Raw genomic sequence first — 26,534 nt, 5'->3', positions numbered from 1 at the left:
CAAACTCACCATGGACCTCCCTGCTTCTGTGCCCTTGTCCTGCTGTCCCCCTGCCTGGCGTGCTCCTCCCTCACTGGGCTCCAGCTGACAGATCTGGCCCATCCTTCAAGACCCATCTTAAACTTAGCTCCCTTTTCCCTGAAGCCACCTCTGATCGCATCGGCTCCCCTGAGCTCCTGCAGCGCTAGGATATTTCCTAATGCCCTGAGCACGTGTTTGCCTTGATTTGTGTTATCTGCCCACATACATCTCTCTTTTCGGTTGCGGCTCCTCCTCGAGGGTAGGGACTTGTGTCATCTTCACCTTTGACCTTTGCATCCCTCAAAGCCCTCAGCAATGCTTGTGAAATGTATTTGAATGGAGTAAGGGTACAAAGAATAAGAGCTTCAGGTGTTCAGAGGGGTAGAAGGGCCTGGGCTGGAGTGGTGGGAGAGGCTTCACAGGGGAGGTGACCTTGAGAGAGGGGCAGTGTTGGAATGGGTGTTGTGGGCCACTGCAAGCCTTTTGGGAAAGGAAGGAGAGCAGGCAGAGCTCCACGGCGTGTGCTGGGTGGCTGACGTACGGAGCTGTGGGTGAGGTGGTTTGCTTCCTTCCGTTCTCCTCAGATGCACTCAGGGATGGCAAGGAGATCAAGTGGCCAGATGCCATGTACCCAGACCTCCATATGCCCTTTGCACCGTCCTGGTCCCTGCACTGGGCCTACAGAGATGGACATCTGGTCAACCTGCCAGTTGGCCTGTTGGTAGAAGGAGACATCATAGCTCTGAGGCCCGGCCAGGAATCGTTCGCCTCTCTGAGGGGGATCAAGGTAGCTCGAGGCTTTTCTTCTTCCCTGGAAATGCTGTGGGAGCATCTACAGGCAATGGTGGGAGGGTCCCAGGGCTTAATTCTGAAGCTTCCTGGCCGGTTCACAGGCTTCTTGGCAAGGACTCTGGAAGAATGGAGAAGAGCTGGAACATCTTTCTCCTTCTTGTCCTTTCTTTTCTCTGACGCTTAAGCTGCTAGGAATCCAGTTCCACAGCCCCCCGCTGCCCCCCCCCCACCAGCTGACTCTTTGCTAACCAATGGTTCCTAACCCAGTGAGGTATCTCCACTTAGCTGGAATTGTCAAGGAAGAGTGGCCTCTGATTGAACCAATGCCCTCCTTGCCCTCCTCCCCTGACTCTCCGGCAGGATGATGAGCACATCGTCTTGGAGCCCGGAGACCTGTTTCCCCCTTTCTCTCCACCGCCTTCCCCCCGGGGAGAAGTGAAGAAGGGACCACAGAACCCCCAGCAGCACCGGCTCTTCCGTGTTCTTGAGACCCCTGTCATTGACAACATCAGGTCGGCTTGCTGCCCTGCCTTCCGTCTGGCCCCTGACTTCTCTCCCCTGGTGCCTTCAGGAGCAGGGGGCGGGGTGACAAGGAGAGAGCCTGGTTTATACTGAGCCCCCCCTTAGGGTGGGCACCTCTGTGGATTCTTTAACGTCTTATGAGAATTCCTAGCGTGGGTGATTGTTCCTCCCCCGTTGGAAATCTGAGGGGACAGCTCTGGAGGCTGCCCCAGACCCCTCTCCCAGGGGGCCCCTTGGTGGGGGCCAGGGAACAGGAACATGGCCTGACTCAGTGATGCCCAGTGCAGGTGAGTGTTTCCGGCCTCTCCCCTGAAGGCTTGCCCAACTGAAGGGTCATCCCTTTCTGCAGATGGTGCCTGGACATGGCCCTGTCCCGCCCAGTCACCGCTCTGGACAACGAGAGGTTCACAGTGCAGTCGGTCATGCTGCACTACGCCGTGCCTGTGGTCCTGGTGCGTGAGGCGGGCCTCGCGGGGCAGGGGAGGGGGCCAGGAAATGGGGGAGCCTCAGGGCCAGATTTGGGTGAGCATGTGAGTGAAGACGGGGGCGCCCAGAGTGAGACGGCCAGTGCTGGGGCTGGGGAGGGTATGAGTGGGCAGAGGAAGGGAAGCCTTAGAGCCTGGGTCCCTCTCTGGGTGGGGGACTACGGCCGCACTTCTGCTGTTCCCCAAAGGCCGGCTTCCTCATCACCAATGCCCTGCGCTTCATGCTGAACGCCCCAGGTGTCACCTCCTGGCAGTACACCCTCCTCCAGCTACAGGTAACCCCCGCCCTTGCCACTCTGTGATGCTTTGCTCTTTCCTTGGAGGCTGGGTCCCTTCATCGTGCCCTGGCTGTCCCTCCCTCTCTGTAGCCCAGGGGTCCCTCTGGCTTCAGCTTAAGAATGCCTGCTCCCCTTTTCTTCCTGCCCTGGACAGCTGTCCCTTTCTACTCGGGGAATGGCTTCAGGGCTGGGGAAGGCCGTCCGTCCCTCCCTCTTTCCAGACCAGTGGCTCTTTGGGAGCCTTCAGTGTGGTTTGTGCTTCCCCAGGTGAATGGCGTCCTGCCCATCCTCCCCCTGCTCTTTCCAGTCCTCTGGGTTCTGGCAACCGCCTGTGGAGAAGCTCGAGTCCTGGCTCAGATGAGCAAGGCCTCTCCCAGCTCCCTGGTAGGTTGTTCCAAGGCATCCTGGTGACAGTACAAAAAGAACACAATTCGGGAGCAAAAAGAGGGTGTCAGGGGCGCCTGGGTGGCTCAGTCGGTTAAGCGGCTGCCTTCGGCTCAGGTCATGATCCTGGAGTCTCCGGATCGAGTCCCGCATCGGGCTCCCTGCTCAGCGGGGAGTCTGCTTCTCCCTCTGACCCTCCCCCGTCTCATATGCTCTCTCTCATAAATGAATAAAATCTTTAAAAAAAAAAAAAGAGGGTGTCAGCTGTGCCCCAGCGAACAGGTGCGGAGGTCCAGCCCCACTGTGGGCGCCGTGCACGGGCAGGCCCTGGGCAGCTCTCTGTGTGGAGGAGCCTCCAGGCCAGGCCCCGGGAGGCGGGGGGCCGTCCATCCTGGCACTCAGCAGACGGGATTCGGGGACTGCCCGGTGTCCTTTACCAAAGGCGTTGGGAGCCTTGCTGGTGTGGGCCCCCCCCGCCACCTTGCAGCTTGGAGGCCATGTGAGGGCGCCTCCCTGAGCTGGTGCCTCCGCTCCACGCAGCTCGCCAAGTTCTCAGAGGACACTCTCAGCAGCTATACAGAAGCCGTCTCCTCTCAGGTACACTCACCTGGGACACCTTCTGCCCCAGGCCCCTGTAGCCACCAACCTGAGCTCCCTCAAGCTGGCCCCTTCCGGAACCCTGGGACTCCCCTACTTTATGGCCTTGGAGCCTCCTGTCTCATGGGGGCAATGCGCTCTGCCCAGACAAATGCCTGTCCACCCCAACTTCCTGGTGTCCCCGGACTGTTTCCTCTGCTGGCCCCAGAGGCTATCTCTAGGGAAATAACACGGACTTTGTCTCTCCCCCCAGGAAATGCTGCGCTGCATCTGGGGCCACTTCCTGCGGGTGATCCAAGGGACATCGCCGACCCTGAGCCATAGCTCCAGCCTGCTGCACAGCTTGGGCTCGGTCACGGTGAGGGCGGGCCCTGTGGGAGGATCCCGCCTCCACTGGCCTGCTGCCTGGCTGTGTCCCGGTGCCTGCCCGCCACTTAAGTGGACCCTGGCAGGTTGGGGAATGCCAAGCCCCCCCTCCCCAATCCCCATCTCTCTCTGCAGGTCCTGTGCTGTGTGGACAAACAGGGGATCCTGTCATGGCCAAACCCCAGCCCGGAGACTGTGCTATTCTTCAGTGGGAAGGTGGAGCCCCCACACAGCAGCCATGAGGACCTAACCGATGACCTGTCCACCCGCTCCTTCTGCCATCCCGAGGTAGAGGAGGAGGTATGGCCGGCTCCTGGGGACCCAGCTCTGGGCCGGCCAGTGGCCTCAGGGAGGGCGAGGCTGGGAGGGAGAAGGAAGGCTCGAGCACCGTTAGGATCTGCTTCTGGGCTGTTCAGGCAGAGCCTCCACCCCAGACAGTGAGGGGACATAACTCCCTGCCTCCCTGGTCCATGGCAGCCAGCGGGACCCTGGTCCGAGGCCTGTGCTCCTTGTTCTCCTCAGCCCCACGAACGAGATGCCCTCCTGGCCGGTTCCCTGAACACTACCCTGCACCTTTCCAATGAGCAGGAACGTGGCGACTGGCTGGGTGACGGTCCCAAGCCCCCTGAATTCTACTCTCACCACAAAGCACACGGCCGCAGCAAACACCCATCCGGCTCCAACGTGAGCTTCAGCCGGGACACGGAGGGCGGTGAAGAAGAGCCTGGCAAGGTGAGAGGAGTGCGGACAGCAGCCTCGGGGTGTCCTGGCCTCCGCGCTGAAGGGGCCAAGGGGTGCAGCCCGTCCTGGATGGACGGAGCCATAGGCACAGATGTGGCGGCCTCCATGCTCAGGCCTCCATGCTCAGGCCTCCAGGCTCGGCCATGCAGGACGGCCTCCTGAGGCCTAATCCAGGGCCTGGGGCCCTTCCAGGAAGGAGGCCCTTTCCCCTTCTCTGGGTCTTACAGATGGTGACTGGCTGGGGCAAGGCCCTTCCTTCTGGTCACAATCTTCTGAAGACGGAGGGCTGGCGGCTCCTCCTGGAGAAAGAGATCCTCCATTGTTCCCTCCCTGCTCTGGGCATCCTTTTTTTAGGCACTGCCATTGTTGAGCAGAACTCCCAGAAGCAGCCAGAAGGCCAGCAAGGACGGGGAGAGGGTTTCCGGGAGGGATGGGAAGAGCATGGGCGTGAGCCTGCTCACTGGGAAGGGGGTGCGTTCTCCCCAGCTGAGGCTCCCCTCTCTCTTCCCCGTTCCGCTGCGGCCCAGCCCGGGCTGGAGGGCGAGCCCTACGAAGCAGAGGACTTTGTGTGTGACTACCACTTGGAAATGCTGAGCCTGTCGCAGGACCAGCAGAACCCCTCCTGCATCCAGTTCGACGACTCCAACTGGCAGCTGCACCTCACGTCCCTGAAGCCGCTGGGTCTCAACGTGCTGCTGAACCTGTGTAACGCCAGCGTCACCGAGCGGTTGTGCCGCTTCTCCGACCACTTGTGCAACATCGCCCTGCAGGAGAGCCACAGCGCCGTCCTGCCCGTGCACGTGCCCTGGGGCCTCTGCGAGCTCGCCCGCCTCATAGGTGCGCTGGGCGCGGGCCTTCACCAGGAGCCCCGGCAGCTCCTGCCCGCCCCCCGGAACCAGGCGCCGCTCGACAGTGCTTCCTGGTCTGGGAAAATAACCAGGGGCGCGGGGAAAGGGGGAAAGAACCAGCCCAGCCTCACGGGGGTTCTCTCCCTGCGAGGGAGGGAGGTGCAGGTGCTCCCGGACACCCCGAGTTGTCGTCCCTCCCCCCGCAGGCTTCACTCCTGGGGCCAAGGAGCTCTTCAAGCAGGGGAACCACCTTGCGCTCTACCGCCTCCCCAGTGCCGAGATGGTGAAGGAGACCTCGCTGGGGAGGCTCTCCTGTGTCACCAAGCGGCGCCCCCCGCTCAGCCATATGATCAGTCTCTTCATCAAGGACACCACTACCAGTGAGCCTTCCAGGCTTGGCCAGCATCAGGCCAGAGCTTCCTGGAGCTTGGCAGGGCGGGACTTCTTTTAGGCGTCCCTTTTTGGGGGGGCCCTGGGCAGATGCGCACTAGACTGCTTCTGGAATCTTCCTCAGATGTGGCAGGGATTGGATTTGGGGACTGGTGCTGGGATGGTGGCCACAGGGGTTGGGGACTGTCCGCAGGGTTGCAAGCCCACACAGGCCTGGGGAGTCCTACTCCCCAGGGGCTCCCTAGCACCCTTCTCAAGAATGGCAGGGTGTTACCTGAGGCGGGAGTGAGAGGTGGCAGTGGCCTGGGGCACTCATGGTTCGGCCTCGTCCTCCCCGCCTCAGGCACAGAACAGATGCTGTCCCATGGCACGGCTGACGTGGTCTTAGAGGCCTGCACAGACTTCTGGGATGGCGCCGACATCTACCCTCTTTCAGGTTCTGACAGGTGGGTGAGGAAGCACCCCTCGTGCTGATGGCAGACAGCCCCTGCCCTCTGCCCGCCTGGCTCACAGGCATGGGGGCATCTCAGGGCCACTCGCCTCACTTCTTCCCCATTTCCCTGGCAGAAAGAAAGTGCTGGATTTTTACCAGCGGGCCTGCTTATCTGGTTACTGCTCTGCCTTCGCCTACAAGCCCATGAGCTGCGCCCTGTCCTCTCAGCTCAACGGCAAGTGCATTGAGCTTGTGCAGGTGCCTGGCCAGAGCAGCATCTTCACCGTGTGTGAGCTGCCCAGCACCGTCCCGATCAAGCTGAGCACGCGCCGCAACAGCTGGAGCTCGGACGGTACCGTGCACGTCTGTCCCGTTGGGGGCCCCCAGCGGGGAGGGCTTCCGGAGCGCCTTGGCATCGATCGTGGCGGAGGGAACTGTGGGTGCACCGGGCCTGGAGCACCAAGGTGGCACTCACCGTCTGGTGGCGCGGGCAAGTCCTTAGCCTTCTCATGGCGCTTGCTCTGCCCTCCTCACAGGCTTCTTGTGACACTCGGTGCGACAGCAAAGGGCTTTCTTTGGAAGTTGTAAAGCAGCAGTATCTATAGACCATTAGGCTTATTTGACCAGACAAAAAGGCCAGGTTTCAATGCTGCTGGAACAGAGGGACTCAGAGCTGCCCCACCCCTCCCCCAATGCCACCAAACAGACAGACTCACAGGGTCTTCTGACCCAAAAGACCATGAATCGAGGCCACGGCTGAGAGTGAGGGCAGCCCCCTAGCCCTGGACCAGGGCCGGGCTCTATCGTTACTCCTTAGGGTCATCACCTGACTGACGAGTACCTTTCATTGTCTTTTCTCCTGTGTCTGTTGGCTCCTTTATGTGTCTTGGCTGTGTGTGTGTGTGCGTGCACGTGTGGCTGTGTGTGTGGTCCCCTGGGGCCCACATGCTCATTGATTCGGGTGTGGCATCTGTGTGTGTGGCCTGGGCTGCCTCCTGGAATCTGCTGGTTCCTGGGTGTCCTGGCTGGGCTTTGTGCCTTGTGCCTACCTGAAGAAGGGATCGGGGAGGTGCTGGAGAAGGAAGACTGCATGCAGGCCCTGAGCGGCCAGATCTTCATGGGCATGGTGTCCTCCCAGTACCAGGCCCGGCTGGACATCGTGCGCCTCATCGATGGGCTGGTCAATGCCTGCATCCGCTTCGTCTACTTCTCTCTGGAGGATGAGCTCAAAAGCAAGGTGGGGGGGAACGCCATCCCCCTCTGCCTCCACTGACCCTTTCTCCTGTGGGCTCACGGGCCCATCTGTTCGTTGCCGTCTGCCTTTTGCAGGTGTTTGCAGAAAAGATGGGCCTGGAGACAGGCTGGAACTGCCACATCTCCCTCACGCCCAATGGTGACCTGCCTGGCTCCGAGATCCCCCCCTCCAGCCCCAGCCATGCTGGCTCCCTGCATGATGACCTGAATCAGGGTAAGGGCACAGGTTTGTGATGGGGACGAGGTAGGTGTGGGCAGTTCCCCCACCTTGGAGCTACAGCTAGAAAGAAACCCCGTAGCTCGCTCCGCTCCCGAGAAGTGCACTCCCTTGGAAAATTGCTCTCGTCTCCCTGCGGTAACAACAGTCGACCGTGGAGGAGAGGAAACCGGAAGCAGGAAGTTCTCTGCCATCTTCAGGGCAAGGAAAGGCCCCCAGAAGGCTGACTCCAAGGTGAAGGACGGGTTTTCATCCCCACAGTGTCCCGAGATGATGCGGAAGGGCTCCTTCTGTTGGAGGAGGAGGGTCACTCAGACCTCATCAGCTTCCAGCCTACAGACAGTGACCTCCCCAGCTTCCTGGAGGACTGCAACCGGGTAGGATGGCAGGGTCTGTGCCCCTGGACTACCTGAGGTAGCTGACTGGCTGGTCCAGAGAAGGGAGGGAGGGAGGTGCCCTTCTCCCGACCCTGAGGCTACTGACACCTCTGTTCTCTCCAGGCCAAGCTGCCGCGCGGCATCCACCAGGTGCGCCCCCACCTGCAGAACATTGACAATGTGCCCCTGCTAGTGCCCCTATTTACCGACTGTACCCCCGAGAGTGAGTACCGTAGCCACGGCTACCAAGGAGGCTTGGGCTCCCGGTAACCCTAACCCTGACCCGGTGGGCTCTGCAGGAGATGTTGCTGTCCCATGCGGGGAGCCGAGCAACCTGAGCTGGGAGGAGCCGGGGAACGTAGCGGGCTGGAGCTGTGGGTGTGCCCCTTCTAGGGAGTCAGAAGTGACAGTAGTTACATGATATTCACATTCTTGGGGGGAGGACTGTCCCCAAAGTGGGGCCTGCTCTCCCCTGTCTCCTGCTCTCCTGCCCTGTGGGTCTCTGCCCAGAGCCTCACACAGGGCTCCGCCCGCCTGACTCTTATGCCCCCCGACTCTGCCCCCTCAGCCATGTGTGAGATGATCAAGATCATGCAGGAATATGGGGAGGTGACCTGCTGCCTGGGCAGCTCTGCTAATCTCAGGAACAGTTGCCTTTTCCTCCAGAGTGACATCAGGTCAGGGGGACGCCTGAGAGTGGGGGCTTGCTTGGGGCCGGGGCATATTCCGTGGCTGGTCTTGGTATGGTTGGGACCAACGGACCTGGGCACGGAGGGGAGAGAGGGAGTGGGTGCTTGCCTAGTCCCATGGGGGATGGGATGTTTGCAGAGTGTAGCTGATGGCTGTGCTTTCCCCCTACGCTGAGCAGCATTGCCCTGGATCCCCTGTACCCATCCCGCTGCTCCTGGGAGACCTTTGGCTACGCCACCAGCACCAGCATGGCCCAGGCCTCGGATGGCCTTTCTCCCCTACAGCTCTCGGGGCAGCTCAACAGCCTACCCTGTTCCCTGACCTTTCGCCAGGAGGAGACCATCAGCATCATCCGGCTCATTGAGCAGGTTGGGGCTCGGGCAGGCGGAGGGGGCAGAGACTGGGGGGAGCTGCGTGGGGTGGGGAAGAGTGACACAGGATCCGTCTGGGCTCCCAGGGGCTGATTTCCCTCCAAGAGAGGCTTTCCCCGGCAGTTTCATTGGCCCGCACCGTTTGCTAGCAGGAGCATCTGGGGCATCTGGCTCTTGGCTGAGATTTGTCAGCTGTAGGCCTGGCCACAATCTGTCCCTCCCGGTCCCTAGGCGCGGCATGCCACCTACGGCATTCGCAAGTGCTTCCTCTTCCTGCTGCAGTGCCAGTTGACCCTTGTGGTCATCCAGGTGAGCTGGGCTTGCACAGGCACTGCCCCTCCCCACGCGCTCCTCCGCTCCGGGCCCGGCTAAGAGTCTGGGGTGGCAGGCTGGGGGGATACCACATAGCCTAGGGGGCCCCTGGCCTCTGCGGAACCCCCAGGCTTTTGGAGGTGACCCCATCAGCAGAATAGCGGCCCCTGCAGCCCTAGCTCCCCTGGGCATCTGTCTGGGCACAGGGCAAGGCAGCCCTGGGGCTCCCAGCAACCTACTATGTGACAGAACCTAATCCTGCTTCCTGGGCTCTCCTGGTCTAGTTCCTCTCTTGCCTGGTTCAGCTGCCGCCGCTACTGAGCACCACCGACATCCTTTGGCTGTCCTGCTTTTGCTACCCTCTGCTCAGGTGAGAGTCAGGCTGCCCCTCCGGGTCCAGGCAGGCGGGGCTGGGAGCCCCGGTCCTGGGAGACCTGCTCAGTGCTCACCACCCCTGGCACAGGAGACACTGGTGGGCGGGGGGACTCTCCCTTGTCTTATCCCATCTCCCCCCAGACCTGCCCTCACTCCCAAAACTCTCGAAAGGTTTCCCATGTGGGAATTGGGGGACAGAGGGTCACAGTCCCCAACCTTCACCAAGTCCCTCCTTTTCAGCATCTCTCTGCTGGGGAAGCCCCCCCACAGCTCCATCATGTCTATGGCCACAGGGAAGAACCTTCAGTCCATTCCTAAGAAGGTAAGCAACGTGGAGCCCTGTGAGCCACGGCCTTTCCTGAGGAACGTGGGTGTGTGTGTGGGGGGAGACTTGGGGGAGAGACAGGGGCTTCCGTCAGAACTTCCCCCAACCAGAGGGGAGGTGGTGGCACAGAGCTGGGAAGGATCTTCTTCCCCCCGGGGCCTGCCCGGTTCCTGCAGGGCCCGCTGAGCCCGGGGCCAGAGGGGTCGCCACCCCGGGAGTGACGGGCCGCTCCTCTTTCTGCAGACCCAGCACTACTTCCTGTTCTGCTTCTTGCTCAAATTCAGCCTCACCATCAGCTCGTGCCTCGTCTGCTTTGGCTTCACGCTGCAGAGCTTCTGTGACAGCTCCCGGGCCCGCAGCCTCACCAACTGCTCCTCCATCATGCTGCGCAGGTGGGTCCTGACCTCGCGCCCCCCACCCCGGCCCCCCGCCCGCTTTCCCGGGGCCCAGCGGGGGGCTGAGTCCACCCCTTACTCTGACAGTCATGCCGACACCGCTCCAGCCTGGTTTGGCGACTTCGCCAACGGGCTCCTGACGGCTCAGAAGCTCACCGCTGCCCTGATCGTCCTGCACACAGGTGAGGGGCTCCCCGGGAGGGGCCAGTGGGGGCTGTGGATGGGGGGACGTCTGACGCCGCCCCCCCCACTGACCCTGTTTTCTCCAGTCTTCATTTCTATCACCCACGTGCATCGCACCAAGCCCCTGTGGCGAAAGAGCCCCTTGACAAACCTCTGGTGGGCCGTGACCGTGCCCGTGGTGTGAGTATCTGCCGATGGATGGGTGGGGGTGGGGGGGTAGGAGCAGGACTTCAGACCAGTCCTGCTTCAGGGAGTTGAGCCAGAGGTCAGATGCTGCCCTCCTTGAGCTACTCATACTGAGAAAGGCAGGGAAGGAAGCAAGAAGGCCCAGGGTCATGCAGGGCTGTCACCTCTCCCTGCAGCCTGCTGGGGCAGGTGGTCCAGACGGCAGTGGACCTGCAGCTGTGGACGCACAGGGACAGCCGTGTCCACTTTGGCCTGGAGGACGTGCCTCTGCTGACGTGGCTCCTGGGCTGCCTCTCCCTGGTGCTTGTGGTGGTCACCAACGAGATCGTGAAGCTGCATGAGATTCGGTGAGCCGCCAACAGGGCGCGCCCTCTGCGCTCAGGCTCGATCCCTAGGCCCGTAACCTCCTGGGCACAGCTCCCCGGCTTGTCCCCACTGCCTGGACTTCCCTCCTCCTCTGGGGTCCTGCCCTGTCCCCGGTCTGGGCTTCTGCTCTAACCTGAGCTCTCATTTCCTGCCCCACCAGGGTCCGGGTTCGCTACCAGAAGCGGCAGAAACTGCAGTTTGAAACGAAACTGGGCATGAACTCCCCCTTCTGAGCCATTGGCCACAGTGGTTCTCGTTGCCCAGGTCCCGGGGCTAAAGCCAGACCAGTTTCTGAGTCTGGGGAGTTGGTATCGTGAATGTTTCAGGGTTTCCTCTCGCGGCCTGTGTCACGGGAGGCCCAGCTCCTCGTCCGACCCATTTGTCGTCCTGATCCCCAGGGCTTACCGTGGAGGAGCTGGTGAGCTGTGGCCTCAGCATCAGGACAGTCTGGTCTTGAATGTATGACCTAGTGCACTTAGCAGAGGGGCCCTTAGCTTCCTCCGCCTGCGGGCTGCCTCCTTTAGGGTCTCTTAGCCCAGGGCCCTCTGCTCTTGGGTCTCCGGGCAGAGCCATGAACCTGGTGGGGCCAGGACCTCAGTGGCAGCAGCCGTGGGGGGTTCAGACAGGCTACCGTGAAAGGGAGCAGTGCTGGTGCATCCTCCCTGCACCCCACCTGTCTTCCTGGGGTGGGGGCCTGGAGGTGGTCGAGTACTCCCCCTCCCTCCCTCTGTGGGGGAGCCTCACACTCAGTCCCGAAGATGAAGACCCCCTGCCTTGCCCTGGTTACCTCTTCCTGTGCCCGCCTTCAAGCTGGCCTGGAGCGCCAGTCCTGGGGATATGGCCCAGGGCTCCTTTGGCCCCCTGCCCTAGTTCTCCTGTGAGAATGTTTTTACTGGTGTATATTTTTTACTGGAAATGAGCCTTTTAGGAATGAATGTAGACTGGTTTGTATTAAAACTTGTCAACTGCTTAAGAAAAATCCGTGGCTGGTCCATGAGGCAGCCACTCAGGGGCCCACCCAAGGCTTTGGCCGGTGAGGGAGCCCCGAAGGGGAGGGGAGGGCCCGAGCCTTGTTCCTTCCCCACTGGCAGGAGTCCTCGGGTCTGGCCCAGGCGAGAACCCTGGGCTCAGAGGTCCGTGGCACAGATCCAAACACACAGCCCGATCACGTGGAATGACACTTTCATTGGGGTTAGTTAGGATAAGAGGTTAATGGTTACAGAGCCAGGGCCCGGGCCACCCAGATCAGCCTTCCAGCCCCGAGGCGAATCATGCGCACTCGTGCCGTGGTCCAAAGCCTCTTCCCCCGTGTCCTCTCAGGCGGTTATAGATAGAATAAATTCCATTTAAAATATATGCATTTCTCTCTCCTTAAAAAATAACATTTACAGTTGAAAAAGTTTGGACTTTGGGGATCTGTTGCTCCCACTGGCCCTACCCCTGCCAGTTTTGCCTCACTGCGGGCAGGAGCAGGGGCGGGCAGGGGCGAGCAGGGGCCCACCGCCACCGAGAGCAAGCCCCTGGCCGCTTAGTTATATGTCCCGTGTACACCTGTGTGGACCCGGTCAGACACACAGCCTTCTCCAGCCTCCGCGTGTGCCCGGACAGCAGGGCAGGTGTCAAGAGGTCCTTGGCACGGGGACTGGAGCCCCTGGAGGTGGGGGAGGGCAGAGGGAGCACCCCAGAAGCCACCTCTTTCTCTCCAGGGAGGAAGCTCTTGCCAGGGTCCCTGTCCACGGGGCAGGGCTGACTGGTCAGGTTACACACCGGGAGGGGGCTCTGCTGAGATGTCAGCTTCTGACAAGTCCCCTCAGCCTCCCGTGGAGACGGCCCCCCAGCGCTGCAGCGCCGACAGCCGCTGGCCTGGAGTGGCAGGACGGCCCCCGCCTGGGCAGGCACGCTTCTGCGCGGGGGCAAAGGCCGCAGACACTGCAGGTCATGATGGGCGCTGCTGAAGGCCACCAGAGGCTCAGTCTAGCATGGCATCTAGCTGGTCAGCCAGGGCGTCAAACATGGTGCTGATGTCATCCAGAATGTGCTTGGTGGAGGTGCCGGGAGGGCTGCAAGGACCGGGTCCGATCAGAAAGTGGGCCGTGGGTGGGCCAGGGGCTGTGCCTGAATGCCTGGCCGGTGCCAAACACTCTGTGTGCATCTTAACTTCTCACGGCCTCCCTTACGTGAGGGCGCTAGGGCTCAGGAGGAAGTGATGTGCTCAAGCTCCCATGCCTCTAAGTGGCAGCCACCAGGATTCCCCACAGGTCAGATCTGGGTGACTTCAGAACCTGGGCTCCTCCCATTCCCATGAGGGTCACCCCACTCTAACGATCTGTCTGCTCCCCTCCCCCACCAACATGCCCAGGACCCTGGGGAAGAGGAGTTAGAGGAGCTGTTCCTCCACTGCAGCCCTCTCCCTCCCCACCCGCCCGCCCAGCACCCAGCACCCCTCACCCCTCTCGCTCCTCAGTGCCAATGCTCTTCTCTGCGGCCCTTAACGCAGCTGCCAGGGATGAGCTGGTCTGTTCCAGCCTCTGCTGGGCCCGGCCAGAGCCCACGGCCCCAGTGCTCTCTGGCCTCGGAGGAGGCACGGGGCGGGGGCCGAGCCGGGGAGCCAGCTTAGGGCCAGAAAATGCCAGCTGGGTGCAGGCCACAGACACAGGCTTGGGGGCCGTTCCTGCAGAGGCAAAAAGGTTGGCTGTGACTCGGATGGCTGGACACAACCCTTGCACACGACGCCCCCCCCTGCAGGCCCTGCCTCATACCTGCACCCGGCACCTTGATGAGGGCAGCAGGGGAAGCAGGGGGCTCCGTCTCCCCAGGCCGCCGACTGCCTGCACTGTTTTCCAGAGCAGGCCCAGGGCCGGGGGGCGCGGGGGGCGCAGGGGGCTGGGCTGGGGGGCTGGGAGAAAGAGGGGCCAGAGCTCCCTGAGTTGGAAGGCTGCTAGGGTCAGGCTGGGGAGGGCTGGGAGCAGCTGAGGAGGGCTCGCTGGGGGTCTGCGAGGGCAGGGGGGCGGAGGGGCTGGGCGCGGCACTGGCCACTCCGAAGGCCAGAAGTGCCGTCTGCAGCGGCTCTCTCTCCCGGCATTTGGGCCTCCGCTTAACAGTGTCTGACTCGGTGAGGTTGAAATCCAGGCCAGCGGGCACAGGCGCCTCCCGGGGTGGGGGGCCCACTGGCTTCGGCCGCTGTTTGATGGTCAGGTTCCCCTCCTCCGCAAATGGGAGCCCCTCCCCTGAGCTGCCCCGAGATGGGGGCGTCCCCTCCGGCCCTGGTTCCTCCTCCTCTGTGTCCGATGCGGGGCCAGCCGGGGCAGGCGGGCCGGGGGGCTCCGAGGGGCCAGTTGGTTCACTCAGTGTTCGCCTTCGGGGCACAGAGGCCCCCTCCTTAGGCCCCGGGCTTCCATCTACAGGAGGCGGCTCCGTGGTGGGGCCAGAGACGGAGCTGAGGCGTTTAGGAGGTGGGGGTGGCGGGCCTTTGCGTCGGGCACGAAGGGCAAAGGACTGGCTGCGGGGAGCCCCTCGAGCTGGGGTCGGGCTAGGGCTGGTCCGCGCTAGGGCACTGCGTCCCGGCCGCCGGGTGAGGGTGGCATAGCTGCCCAAGGCACTGCCCACCGGCCCTTCAGCCTCCCCCTCTGCTTCCCCCTCAGCAGGGCCGGGGCGGCTCAGGCTGTGGGACCGGCGCTTGGGCCGAGGCGGGTCCGGAGGAGTGGCAGGGGGACCAGCCAAGTAGGAGAAGGCACGAGGTGCGCCAGGAGGTGGCCCTGGGGCTGGGCTGGAGGGTGAGCCCTGGGGATACATAAACACATAAGGGGGGGGCCCTTGGCCAGGAAGTGGGGAACAAAGCTTAGGGGGTCGCTCTGTGCCCTCTGGAAGGTTCCTCTCCTGTGGGGTGCTGGGGTCTCCTCCACTGGGCTGGGGGGCAGGCTGTTCCTGTGAATGACCCGACCCTCGTGAGCGTGCTCCAATGCTCTCCTGGCTGGGGGAGCGGGCAGGGGGCAGGGGGAGGGGCTCAGGGCCGCCCCCCACCATGGCTGCCTGTAGCTCTGGGCTTAGCTCGCTGCCCTGAAAGGTGAGGAGGCGTGGGCCAGCGGCAGCCGGACCGTCCCCATTCTCCAGCCCCTCGATAGCCATCAGCTCCGGGCCTCTGGCTAGCCGGCGGCCGCCTTCCACTGGGGCCTCCCCCTGCAGTAGGCCCCGCCGGAGCTCGGCCAGCCGCTTCACTCCCAGCATAAGCTTCTTCTGATGACCTGAGAGGGGATGGGTAGAGGCCACAGGGTCAGCTGGGGCTGCAAAGGCCCACCCCAGTCCCTCCTGGACCCTATTCTCCCCGCTGGGCTTGAACCCTGAAACGTTTTAGAGCCCCTTGGAGGCATGTGGGGGCCCGGCCAGGAGGCCCCAGGGCAGTCCTCACCGAGTTTGTTGACCCCGATCTCCTGCAGCTCCTCCCAGGTGAGGTCGGCCACCAGCCCCATGGAGTCATAGCCGCTGCTCACCAGCTGCTTGTGGTACTGCGGCAGCCCCAGCGCACACAGCCACTCGCGCAGGTCCGCCTGCAAAAGCAGCCCATGGGAGCTGGCTCCTGGGCTGGCCTCGGCGCCCCAGCCAGGAAGGGCCAGCACGGCGCGGCTGAGGGGGGGAGCCGGTGCCGGCCACCTGCTTACCGGGATGTAGTTGGGCAGCCACTCGGCGATGCTGAGCTGAGCAATCTCTGAGGCAATCTTCTTCCTGTGCCCAGGCTTGGTCACGCCGATGGCCGTCAGGTCCTGCCACACAGACTCGCGCCATCAGGCCCCCTCCGGCGCCCACCGGGCCCTCCGCTGCCCTCCAGCCGTGGCCCCTACCTCGGGAGTCATACGGCTGATGGTTGGCACGTCGTAGCCGGCCTGCAGAAAGTGGGCGGTGTAGCCTTCCAGCTGGAACTCACTCAGCCAGTTGTGAATGGCCTGAGCATCCTGCGGTATGGGGGCAGGGGCTGATGTTAACAGCGGCGCCTACGGAGGAGGAGCCGAGGCCGTGGCCCGGCCATCTGCCCCAGCCTCCCCTAGGCGCCTGGCCTGAGCGGGGGCCCATCCCACACCACCGCACCCCTGGGGCCCACAGCCCGCTTCCCAGTGGGGGTCACACCTTCCCCTCCAGCAGCTGCTCCGGCCTCACGTCCTGCATAAAGAGCTGTTCCCCGGAGCGATAGTTGACCAGAGGGCGGTGGCTCAGGTTGTCTTCAGGAGGGAGAGAGGTAGAATCAGGTGCGACATGCTGGAGGGGTGCCCACCCAGGTACCATTCACCCTTCCTACCTGCCAGGGGTGGGGGGTGCAGTCCTGGCAGCGCCTGGTCCTCTCCGGGGGACGGCAGCGGCTAGAGACCGGGAAGAGGCTACTCAGCATGTGGGGAGCTGACAGCAGGATGGAGGGCCCTGTCCTGGTCCCAGCGCCCCCTCCCTCCTCCACCCTCCTACCTGGGCGTTCTCGATAAGAAGGCCAGTGCCATGGCCATTGGTGCCCTCGGAACTCTGCCCGCTGCCGGCACTGCGGATGCTGCCCACGCTGCCCTCGCTGCCCACACTATTCCTGTCACCTGCTGCAGGGCCACAAGCAAAGGGGTTAGAGCCCCAGCTGGCCCTGCCAACAGCTGACTGGCAGCTTGCCGAGGTCAGACGCCCACCCTGGTGCCCAGCACCGCCCTCTGGGAGGATGCACCTGGGCTGTCTGGGCTGAGGCCCTCCCGAGGGAGCTGGCCACAGGTCAAAGGGTGTAGGGGGTCCTCAGCAGGGGGCTGTGGTGTCCGGGAGAAGCCTGGACGCAGGAGCGTGGGGGCCGATGGGAGGCGGGGCGCAAGGACGCCCACCCGCTTGCTGACCACCTCCACGATGCCTGGGGGGAAGTAGCCCACACGGTCCGTGCCCCTCTGGCTCTCGTGGATGTGGCCCTTCCAGCGGCCGTCAGGATGCTGCTCCAGCACCTGTGGGGCGTTGGAGGGCGATGACCGCGATTATGTCCTGCACCCGCCAAGGGCAGGCAGCCAGCCCTACGGCCACAGCCCGGCTCCTCCTCTCCCCACAAGAAGCTGATGCCCGAGTGCACCCCCAGCTCTGCACCTCCTGCCAGCATCCAGCCCGATCCTCTGTGTCAAGAGTCCCGGAGTCAGCCTGGGTTCAAATCCCAACGCTGCTGCTCGCCGTGGGGTCTCGGGCAAACCACTTTAATTTCTCTAAGACTCAATTTTGTCCTCTCCAGAAAGGAAACAGTTAAACAGCACCTACCTTACCCGGATGGGGAGGAATTCAATGAGACAGTGCACAGAAAGACCTTAGCACCGAGCCCGATCCACAGCAGGCACCCGTGTGATAGCAATCATCGGTGCTAGCAAAGGAACGCCCGCACTGGGTCCTCACCGTGATGACATCCCCTGCCCGGACGTTGAGAGCAGTGGGATCGTGGAGGTTCCAGAAATCCTTGAGTGCTCGGACCTTCAGGATCCCCGAGGCCTCTGAAAGAAGAGGCAGGGCAGGCATCATCTGAGGGTCCTTAGGGCATCTTCCCGCCTGACCCGTCCCCTTCACAACCCTTCCCCCAGGTTCCTGTTGCAGCAGTCCCCTGACCAGCCCTCCATTTGGCAGTGTGACATCTTGCTCCTGGGACACTTCCTGCTTCACTTCGTAGTCCTCACTGGAGTGGCTCCGGACCCCCAGCCTGGGCCGGGTCTTCTCTCACACACACTCACCCCGCAGGAGCTGCTTGATTTCTCGGCTGGCCTGGGAGGTGGTGAACTGATTCACGATGTCCAGCGCTGTCTGGTTATATGTGTTCCGGATGTTCACGTCCACCCCGCCCTGGGTGCACAGGGCAGTGTGAGCAGGCACGAAGCGCTTTGCTTGCCATTTCCCCCAAGCCTCACCACTATCCAGGAGGCAAACAGTACCCACTATTTTCAGATCTTACAGATGAAAAAATGGAAGCTCAGAGACAGGATCGAGAATGAGCTCAAGGTCATTGAGCTGGCGTAAGGCAGAACCGGGGCTTGAACCAGGTCTGTCTGCTCTCCGGCCACAAGGCTGCGGCCCACCCAAACGCCACGTTGTGGGTGCAGGCCCCCTCCCGTGCTTCCGCAGCTGGTCTCGGACGCGGCACCCAGCGGGGGCTCCACACCCGTGTGCAGGGTGACCGGGCGCCCACACCCACCTCCAGAAGCAGCCGCACCACCTCCGTCTTGCCATACAGCGCAGCCTCGTGGAGCGCCGTGCCGGTCTTGGTCTGGCGGTTGATCTCGATCCCAGCTCTAAGGAGCTGCCTGCGGACGTGGGGGGGGCAAGTCACAGGGGTGGTAGGGAGCAGGAGAGGAAGCAGATTGCCGGGGGGCTGGGAGAGTGACCCAGAACCGGGGTGAAGAGGGCCGCAGGGCAGGGCACCGAGGGGCCATCACCCATTCTGCAGGAAGGGGATGAGGAAGTGGGGGGGGGCAGTGGGTACCTGATGACCTCTCTGTGGCCGTTCTTGGCAGCCAAGTGCAGGGGCGTGGTGTAGTTGGGGTCGCAGGGGTCCTTGGCCTCGCCCTCCAGCAGCGCCACACATAAGTGACTGTTCAGCAGCAGCTGGGCCACCTGCGGCAAGCAGCACCCACGTAGGGCTTCCTCCTGAGAACCCTGACAGCCACCCAGGGCCCAGTACCCCAGGAGCCGCAGGCCTCACCTTGAGCCGCCCAAACTCGCAGGCCAGATCCAGGGGCGTCTTCTTCGCCTTGTTGACTAGGCAGGGATTGGACTGGTGCTGGAGGAGCATTTCTGACTGGGGTGGAGGAAGCTGAGTGAGGGCTCTGGCCCGGCCAGCCCCCCTCCTCCCGCCCCCCCGCCCCGCTCCAGCGCCCCTCGCGGGCAGGCGGGCTCCCGTACCACTTCATAGTGTCCGTACTGGGCGGCCAGATGCAGTGGGATCTGTCCATCCAGCGAGGCGGCGTTGACGGCCGCAGAAGCACGCAGCAGCAACCGCACGGGCTCCAGCCGGCCCTGCCAGGCTGCGTAGTGCAGTGGGCGCATGCCTGCGGGGGTGGGGTGGGTCTGAGGAGGTCCTGGGATGCTATGGGGTCGGGGGAAGGAACTGAGCAGAGTCCGGAGGCCCCCCCCAAGCTGGAGGGGGAGACAGACCCAAGGCAAGGGATGCTGGTTCGGTCAGGGAAATGTCCAGCCGTATGGGGCTGAAGTCGGAATCCCACCTGGCGTACCACGGGTGATCTGGTGGGACCTCCGGACAGGAAGGTAAGCTGAGCTTCCTCCTCTGGATAACGGGGTATTAGAACCACCCATCACCCCCAGAAGGCCGTGAAGATGAAAAAGGTAAGGCGTTTGCAAGCCAGAGAAACTATGCCAACATGTACTAGCATTGCTAGGATGTGGCAGGAGCAAACTCGCACCACAGGGGGTGGCGAGGGGGACACACTGGGGTCTCACCATTGCTGTCCCTGATGTCAACAGTGGCCTGGGCCTCCAGCAGCAAGGCTATGAGCTCCAGGCTGCCCCCCAAGGCGGCGTGATGAAGAGCAGAGAATCTGGTGTGGTGGGACACAAGGGAGGGGTGTCAACTGAGCAGTCCCCCAGCCCCCAAATCCTAGTCTTCCACACCAGACTCAACCCGGAGGCTGGCAGGGCTGAGTTCCTTGCCCACTGTGCCCTCGCTCCCCCACCCTGCCAGCCCTGCCGTGGGAGCGCAGAGCTGCCGGCCTACAGCATGAAAGGGCTCAGTGTCTGGGCTGAGAGGCCTGTTTGTCTGGCCTCCCCCGCCAGCCAGCCCAGGGGAGGGGGCCGTGGGAGCAGGAGCCCAAAGGCTCCTGCCCTCTGGGGAGAAAAGGGGGCCTACCAGGAATCTGACCCAGGAGGCCCCCCCGAGAGGCACCGGGGCTCCCTCCCCTCACTCGAGGATAGCTCCACAGGCAGGAGGGTGTGCACAGACAAGAGCTTCAGCGAACACAATTCAAGGGCCAAGTTTAAGAGGGGAAGAGACTTTAGGGCCCAGGTCTTTCCCCTTACCCCTCCCCCACCCCACAGCTCTCGAGAGGGATGTGGGCTCACACTCACCCATCAGCATCCTGGTAGTTGACATTGAGTCTCTTTGTGGAGCCGAGGAGCTCTGGGGGATCAGAGCAGAGGGCATCAGGACACTCTAGAATGATCTGCCCTTACCTGCATCCTAACCAGTTCTCCCTCCCCATGCTGCTCCCCAATCCCGCTGACCTCTTGGTGTGCAAGAAAGCACCTGCCCCATGGCCCTTTGGCTGTCCTGTCCCTATGGCTCCCCAGCCGGCCCACTGGCCCATCAGCTCCAGAGTGCCCAGTGCAGGGAGCTGCCCACAGAAGGAGCCTGGCTTCCCTGCGCCCCCAGCCCAGCTTGTTTATAGAGCCAAAGGGGGTGGGAAAGGGGGGGACTGGCATGCCGTGCCCTCAGTGGACAGGCCCACGAGCGCATGGTTAGCATTCCTGCCTGAGCAGGCCAAGGAGAGTCTCATTGTCCCACTGGGCCGAGGGGGCTGGGAGAGAGGGGAGAGGGGCACTAGATGCCAGAGGGTAGCAGGGCAGATGCCAGGGCTGGACTCAAGCTCGGGGACATCCCTGAGTGGAGAACAGTGAAGAAGGTGGCATCGGATAGACCTGCACTGGGGTGTGTGATCCCGAGCAAGTCACTTAGCCTGTCAGGCTTAGTGTCCTCGTAAGATGGGCCAATCAGAGAACCTGCTCACCAGGCTTGCGAGGATAATGCCTGAGCCTTGTTGGCCCACCGCAGATGGGGGCCATCGCCCTTCGGCGCTCCTTACACGTTAGCCATTACTGTCCACGTGCCGTCCTCCAGCCAAATCGGTACGGTCCCCGCCCGTCCCCCCCCCCCCAACTCCTGTCAGGGGAGTAACTGCTGATTCTGCACCCACAGGCTCCCAGCAGAGATGTCCACAGCCCGGGCAGAGGGCTCTCTGCTGGGTGGCGGCCAGAGGAGCCAGGGGCCCGGGCAGGACGCTGGTCCATTCCCCTGTCAGGGAGGGAGAAAGGATTCAGGCAGGTGTGCTCCGGCCAGGGCACGGGAGGGGGTGGTCCCTGATGAGTGTTGGGAGAGGAAAAGGAATGTCTGTCACAGGCGGGCCCCTGCCTCCTGCTGGAACCCACCCCTGCTGGGAAGGAGGAGGCCTGGCTCAACCCAGGCTGGGCAGGGTGCCAAGCATGCTGGTCCAGGCCTGCCCTCCAGGCCCTGGTGGGCCCCTGAACACCCCAGCAAGACAGGGCCTCATTCCAACAGGGAGGGATCAGCTCGGGAGTGAGGCGCATGGGATGGGGAGAGAGGGGACAGCTACATTTAGGACTGAGCCGAATTACACTATACGCTACGCAGAAAAGGTAAATACAGAGCTGGCAGTGATGGAAGGGGTGAGGGGGTGGGGGCCGCTGGCGAGAAGCGGAGGCCTCCCAGCCTTCCTCTAGCCCCCTCGGAAAGTCCTTGTCACACACAGCCAGTCAGGGCAACAGGAAGGAGAGGGGTTTTAGGAGCAGGAAGTGTGTGGTTCAAATTCTCCCCCTTACTGGCTGCATGACCTTGGGCAGCCATGGTACCTCCGCGAGCCTCACGGAAGACAGCGAGGTCAGCAGGAAGGAGAAAGTCCCTCCACCTGCCGCCAGGCCTGGCCAGCCCGGGATGCGGCAGCTCAGCGGTGAGATACAGTCCCTCCGGGGAGTGGCAGGACAATGTGACAGGAGGGACAGACAGGAACAGGGGCAGGGCCAGGCTGGGTGGCTCTGTTCTTTCCAGAACAATGGCCGGAAAGGCGGTGGGGGAGAGAGGCTCCCAGTGCCTGGGCTAGGGACCTTGGCTGGAGGGCGGAGGCTCCTGGCTCCTGGCAGTGGCTCTAGCCACTTCCCCTGCAGCGCAGCCTTCTTCCCGGCCTGGCTCTGGGGGTGGAAGGGTCGCTCCTGATTTAGGCTCAGGCAGAGGATGTGAGCTCATTGGGCCACCCTCAGCCCACTCCATTTCCTCTGGCCAGAGAAGGAGACAGTTCAGAAAAGGGAGCTGGGGAGGGAGGGAGGGCAGCAGCAAGGCCAGGGTAACGGCGCCCTTCTCCTCCCAGCCGCCTGCTCCCTCAAGAGGCCCGGAGTGGGCAGGGAATGCCGACCCCCCAGTGACCAGAGAGCAAATGGAGGGGGCTGAGGGAGCATCTCTCTTTAGCCAGCCAGAAGGCTCTAGCCACCCACCAGAAGGAAAAAGGAGAGCCCCTGACACCTCCCTTTCCATCAGTTTCCTTTGCCCTTCTGTGATATGGAGCAGGAGTTCCCAGCTTCCCTTCTGAGCCCTGCTTTAGAGTCACCTGGAGAACTTTCTGACTCGCAGGGTCTCCAGATCTCTGTGACGATTCTAATTCTGAAGGAGAACAGGGAATCTGCATTTTCAGAACAATCGCTAGGTAATTCTGATGGGCAGCCCAGTGTAGGAGCAGAGAGGAGAGGACAGGAACTCGATTCTGATCCACCAAATAATGGCTGTGTGACCTTGGGCAACTCGCTAATCCTCTCTGATGTCAATTTCCTTATCTGTAAAGTAGATATTGAAACACCCATCTCACAGGGAATCGAGGGTTTAGACAATTTCATAAACTATAGGGTCTGCAAACATCACCTTGTGATCTCCATTTTACACCAGCTTTCCCAGCTTCTCAGAGGACTGGGAGGGGAGGCTCCGTGCCAGGGCTTCACAAGGAGTCCCAGGACCCTGTCACTCTGTGCCCGTGCCTACACAATGTACAAGTCCTCTTTGGGGCTGAGGGAAGGGATCTCTTCCCCCACAGACATTTCCCCTGGGGCACAGGGCACCTTCCAGAGCCTAGGGGCCTGGCTGTGAGGTTCCCGCCACCAGCCTCCAGATCCCACCCGCTAGCCCTCCTGAGGGCCTCATTTTGAGGCCCCAGAGCTGTGAGGCCAGCAGCAGCTCAACCAAGGCCCTACTGGGCAGGTCGCCAAAAACAACACAGAGGTGAGGGGAGGAGGGGGAGTGGCTCCCACTCTTGGGCCTCCAGGGCTCTCCCAGGACCTCTTTGGCACCTTCCTTCCATCGTGCTCACCCAGTATCCACTTCCCCAGGGCACAGAGACCACACCACCTGTCCTCCCCCCTCCCCCCAGCCAAGCTCCATCTCCCCATACCCTGGATCTCCTGCCCTGGTGTGCAGGTGGGTGCACACACATGTACACAACTCCCAGGTCCTTCAAATCCTTCCTTCTGGGACCCCAATTTCCAGGTGTGGGTGAGGATAATTAGAGGTCTTCATGCAGTCTGGGGGGCCCCTTCCTGTGCACAGGGCCAAGGTGTGTCTTGAGGCTAGAGCCCCAGCACTCTGAGGGAACCCTCCCTCCCCCAGCCCCAGTCTGGTGGCAGGAGCTACCTCCTGCCCCTGCTGGTCTAGAAACTCAGGGGACAAGGACAGTGTCCTCCTGGGACAGCTCAGAGAACTCGCCTTGAAGCCCAGAGGTCGGGGGGATCTCACCACAGAGGTACCCAAGAGATGGGGTTCAGGTGTGGCTACCATGCATGGAGCCCCCACAACCCTGTCAAGACTGGAAACCCGGGTTTTGGAGAAACCTCTAGAAAGTCAGCTTTGGCCACACACCCCCAGGGGACACAGGCAGATAAGTCAAGGGGAAGGGGCTTTAGCAAGCGCTGAGATAGTGATGACCTTTGCTTTAAGCAGTAGAGCTCTTTTTTTTTTTTTTAAGCTATGTTATGGGGGCACCTGGATGGCTCAGTCAGTTAAGCATCTGCCTTCAGCTCAGGTCACGATCCCAGGGTCCTGGGATCAAGCCCTGCATCGGGCTCCCTGCTCAGCAGGAAGCCTGCTTCTCCTTCTTCCCCCCGCCCACCCCCCCCAATTGTGTTCCCTCTCTGTCTGTGTCTCTCTCTGTCAAATAAATAAATAAAATCTTTAAAAAAATAAAAATAAATAAATAAAAGTTATCCTTAATGGGCATCCCCATTAAGCTGCCATAAATGCAGATTTGCTGTTGTTGAATTAGGGGGATGGGGTTGGAACTCTAGCTGTTCAGTCTTTCCCAACCCCACTGCCAGAAATTTCCTGCCTCCAGAGAATACATCAGAAAAACCACCTGCTAAAGGCAACTCCACGAGGGCAGGAATTTCGGTCTGTTTTATTCCCTGCTGCCACATAATGGCCTGGTGCCTAGAACAAAGCCTGGCACACAGTAGGCACTCAAAAAACCTCTAATGAATGTATTTCAACCCATTCACTTCACAGGTCAGGAAACTGAGGCCCAGAGAGGCTAAGTGATTTGCCTAAGGATACACAGCAAGGGGTGACCCAACTTCCTCTGTGGCTCTCCCACAGAGGCATTCCTTACAGGACAGTCCTCCCACCCCAAGTCCCCAGATCACAGTGACCCCCAAGCCTCTCTCTGTAGCCTGAGCACTCAGGGCAGGGTCTCAGCTAGACAGTCACCCCACCAAGCACTCACTTGTCTTTGCGGCCTTGACCTTAGCCACCAGTTTCTGCACACCAGTCACATCTCCATTCTTGACGGCAAGGATCAGGTCCTGTTCACGACCCATTCCGGTCCCTGGGCTGGGCTCTGGGATCAGGAGTCCAGGGCAGAGGCAGGAAAACTTTAGGTCTAAGCCAAGGCGTCAGGGTGCCATGCCTTGGCCCTTTGGAGGGCCAGGCGTCCTGGGGGAGCGTGGCTGGTGTCCCAAGCAGTGTGCTTCTTGTTAGGCACTGACGGGTACTCCCTCAAAGTGTTTCATGAGCAGCCACCACAAGCAGGCACACCGATCTCTGAGGGGGTGGAGGCCGCGTGGAAACCCGGACAGATACCTGCTTGCCGCGTCGGACGGCCCAGGGATGGGCTGGGCTGGGCACGCCAATCTTCCCGGCGTGGCTCAGGAGCACCAATGCCCACCCAGAGCGCAGTCAGCATTCCCTCCGGCCTCGGGAAGCAGCAGTGGACACGTCTCAGGGGCCTGGAAAACGGTGCAGTGCCTCTGCTGAAGGCGGGGCCAGGCCTGCAAGGGTCCCAGAAGCGGGGCTCAGAAGGGTAGGACAGGGCTTCCAGGGAGCCCCCAAACCACCCTAGCTGCCCTTCTGAGTCAAGGAAGGGCCAAGCCACTCAGAGCGGGAAGACAGCTGCCAGGCATGAGAGGAGTATTTGGGGGGAGGCAGTGACTTTCTGGGAGAGGGAGGCTGAGTCACTGAGGCCCCAGGGCACCTGGCAGCACCTCAACCTGGGGCAGGAGGGGCCCTGGCAGCACGACACACTGGGGCAGGCTGGGCCAGCAGCCTGTTCTCCACAGCCTGCGGCTCTGACACCCACAGACAACTGGTGGGCCAGGAGGCGGGGCCTGGAAGGGCCAGGCACAGCAGACAGGCAAGGGTCACTCCCTATGGAAGGTGCCTGCCCCTAGACTCCTCCCAATCTAAGCTTTACTATAATAGCTGGATGCCCTAGCCCCAGGCTCTTTACAAATTCAGAGGGTGGAGTGGGGAGCTTAGAGCTCCCCATTTCTGGCAGGGGTCTGACTGCTGGACAGGGAGGCTTTACAGCACCTGTTGCTGACCCATCCTCACCCCTTGGGCGGGATGGGGAAGCAGCTGGGCAGAGAACAGAGACAAGAGCTGGGGCACGCTGGCAGATGGGGCTGCCTGGCCCCCCCAAGCCTGAACCCGAGGCCCGGGGCCCCGACTTCGCTGCAGAAAAGCTTACGTCAGTTCTCAGTGGCCAGGAATTTGTTGCCCAAGCCCTGTGGCATGAGACCCGTGCAGGCCTGGGGCCCTAGCTGGGGTCTCCTTACTCCTAGAACGTCCCAAGCCCAACCCAGAGGGCACTCCTGCTCTCGCCCGCAGCCGACACAGGAGGAGGACGCCCCTGGTAGTGCTTGGGGTCGGGCTGGCTCCCCCGCCCCCCGGAATGCCCGTCCAGCGCCGCGCAATCCCCCAACCCAGCCCAACCCAGGCCGACCCGGGGAACAAAGCGGCGGGAGCGACCGGGAGAGCCAAGCGCCGGAGGGATTGATGCGGGAGGACGGAACAGAGGCGCGAGGAGGACGGAAGGAGCAGAGAGACGAAGGCGCCCGCCGATCCCGAAAGAAAAGTTAGTTTGTGCCCGCCCTCAAAGGTGCTAACCCCCCGCGCAGGCCCCGCCGTCTCACCTCTCCCAGCTGCCCCGCCGGGGGTCTGGCTGGCCCTGCTCGGTCCCTGGCACTCTGGACGGTGGCTCCAACTGACCCCCTTACCCCCTTTCTCCTCCTTCTCCTCCTTTTCCAAGACCGGCTCGGCGCCTCCCGCAGGAAATCCCGCCCCTCCCCCCTCCCTCCCGCCGGATCGGGAGCGGAGGGACCGTCCCGGCCGCGCAGTCGGGCTGTCAGTCAGCGCCTGCGGCCCCGCCCCCATCCGTACCAGACCCCGCCCCCCACCGCTTTCGTCCGGACCGGGCACGCTGGCTGGGTCCGCGCATGCGCCCAGGTGAAGCGGCGTGGTAGGGGCCAGAGTGGGCGCCCTGCATCCCGGTTGCCGAGCAGCCGCGACCCGGGGTCCTAGAGTTCAAACCCAAGGGCGAGATGCCCTGTTTATGACTGAGTGGGAGAGAAGACGTGATGTGAAGGGGTCTGGA

The 26,534-nt window shown here is 62.2% G+C and overlaps 2 protein-coding genes across 20 annotated transcripts in view; one reads left to right on the top strand and one right to left on the bottom strand.

The window, feature by feature from the left end:
- The window catches only part of TMEM94 (transmembrane protein 94), a 35,475-nt gene extending 23,213 nt beyond the window's left edge, over positions 1-12,262 (top strand). For 6 of the 14 annotated variants that reach the window (XM_081804516.1, XM_031037313.2, XM_081804514.1 and 3 more), the window contains 27 exons: positions 606-808; positions 1,174-1,325; positions 1,685-1,787; positions 2,009-2,095; positions 2,366-2,482; positions 3,023-3,079; positions 3,333-3,437; positions 3,581-3,745; positions 3,968-4,177; positions 4,714-5,023; positions 5,241-5,414; positions 5,768-5,870; positions 5,992-6,209; positions 6,913-7,094; positions 7,187-7,325; positions 7,590-7,705; positions 7,829-7,928; positions 8,274-8,382; positions 8,574-8,763; positions 8,998-9,075; positions 9,363-9,448; positions 9,694-9,775; positions 10,022-10,170; positions 10,261-10,355; positions 10,443-10,536; positions 10,719-10,889; positions 11,069-12,262. In XM_081804516.1, the coding sequence (XP_081660642.1) occupies positions 606-808; positions 1,174-1,325; positions 1,685-1,787; positions 2,009-2,095; positions 2,366-2,482; positions 3,023-3,079; positions 3,333-3,437; positions 3,581-3,745; positions 3,968-4,177; positions 4,714-5,023; positions 5,241-5,414; positions 5,768-5,870; positions 5,992-6,209; positions 6,913-7,094; positions 7,187-7,325; positions 7,590-7,705; positions 7,829-7,928; positions 8,274-8,382; positions 8,574-8,763; positions 8,998-9,075; positions 9,363-9,448; positions 9,694-9,775; positions 10,022-10,170; positions 10,261-10,355; positions 10,443-10,536; positions 10,719-10,889; positions 11,069-11,141 (3,668 nt within the window). In that variant the 3' untranslated portion in view covers positions 11,142-12,262. The remainder of the gene's footprint in view (positions 1-605; positions 809-1,173; positions 1,326-1,684; positions 1,788-2,008; positions 2,096-2,365; positions 2,483-3,022; positions 3,080-3,332; positions 3,438-3,580; positions 3,746-3,967; positions 4,178-4,713; positions 5,024-5,240; positions 5,415-5,767; positions 5,871-5,991; positions 6,210-6,912; positions 7,095-7,186; positions 7,326-7,589; positions 7,706-7,828; positions 7,929-8,273; positions 8,383-8,573; positions 8,764-8,997; positions 9,076-9,362; positions 9,449-9,693; positions 9,776-10,021; positions 10,171-10,260; positions 10,356-10,442; positions 10,537-10,718; positions 10,890-11,068) is intronic. The other 8 variants (XM_031037336.2, XM_031037308.2, XM_081804513.1 and 5 more) reach the window with 5 other exon arrangements.
- Positions 12,074-26,231, bottom strand: CASKIN2 (CASK interacting protein 2). 6 transcript variants are annotated; one of them, XM_081804521.1, is made up of 21 exons: positions 26,074-26,231; positions 24,387-24,930; positions 22,233-22,455; positions 19,966-20,017; positions 19,342-19,439; positions 18,787-18,932; positions 18,587-18,682; positions 18,368-18,498; positions 18,080-18,188; positions 17,622-17,730; positions 17,293-17,387; positions 16,598-16,859; positions 16,357-16,478; positions 16,196-16,256; positions 16,027-16,118; positions 15,744-15,854; positions 15,564-15,665; positions 15,314-15,452; positions 13,668-15,149; positions 13,357-13,579; positions 12,074-12,968 (listed from the first exon to the last, which is right to left on the bottom strand). In XM_081804521.1, the coding sequence occupies exons 6-21, from the start codon at positions 18,928-18,930 to the stop codon at positions 12,878-12,880; spliced, it is 3,369 nt and encodes a 1,122-aa protein (XP_081660647.1). In that variant the 5' UTR covers positions 18,931-18,932; positions 19,342-19,439; positions 19,966-20,017; positions 22,233-22,455; positions 24,387-24,930; positions 26,074-26,231; the 3' UTR covers positions 12,074-12,877. The 6 variants fall into 6 exon arrangements, with proteins under 6 accessions (XP_081660647.1, XP_030893216.2, XP_030893227.2 ...); XM_031037356.2 differs by lacking the exon at positions 22,233-22,455; XM_031037367.2 differs by lacking the exon at positions 22,233-22,455 and having other exon boundaries at positions 16,357-16,475.
- Between the last annotated feature and the right edge of the window lie 303 nt (positions 26,232-26,534).

The sequence above is a fragment of the Leptonychotes weddellii genome, chromosome 15 (genome assembly GCF_054177405.1).
Source record: "Leptonychotes weddellii isolate Sample4059 chromosome 15, ASM5417740v2, whole genome shotgun sequence".
In the NCBI taxonomy this organism is placed as follows: Eukaryota; Metazoa; Chordata; class Mammalia; order Carnivora; family Phocidae; genus Leptonychotes; species Leptonychotes weddellii.
Note: the sequence above shows the minus strand (reverse complement) of the source record. Positions and strands in the feature narration are given on the sequence as shown.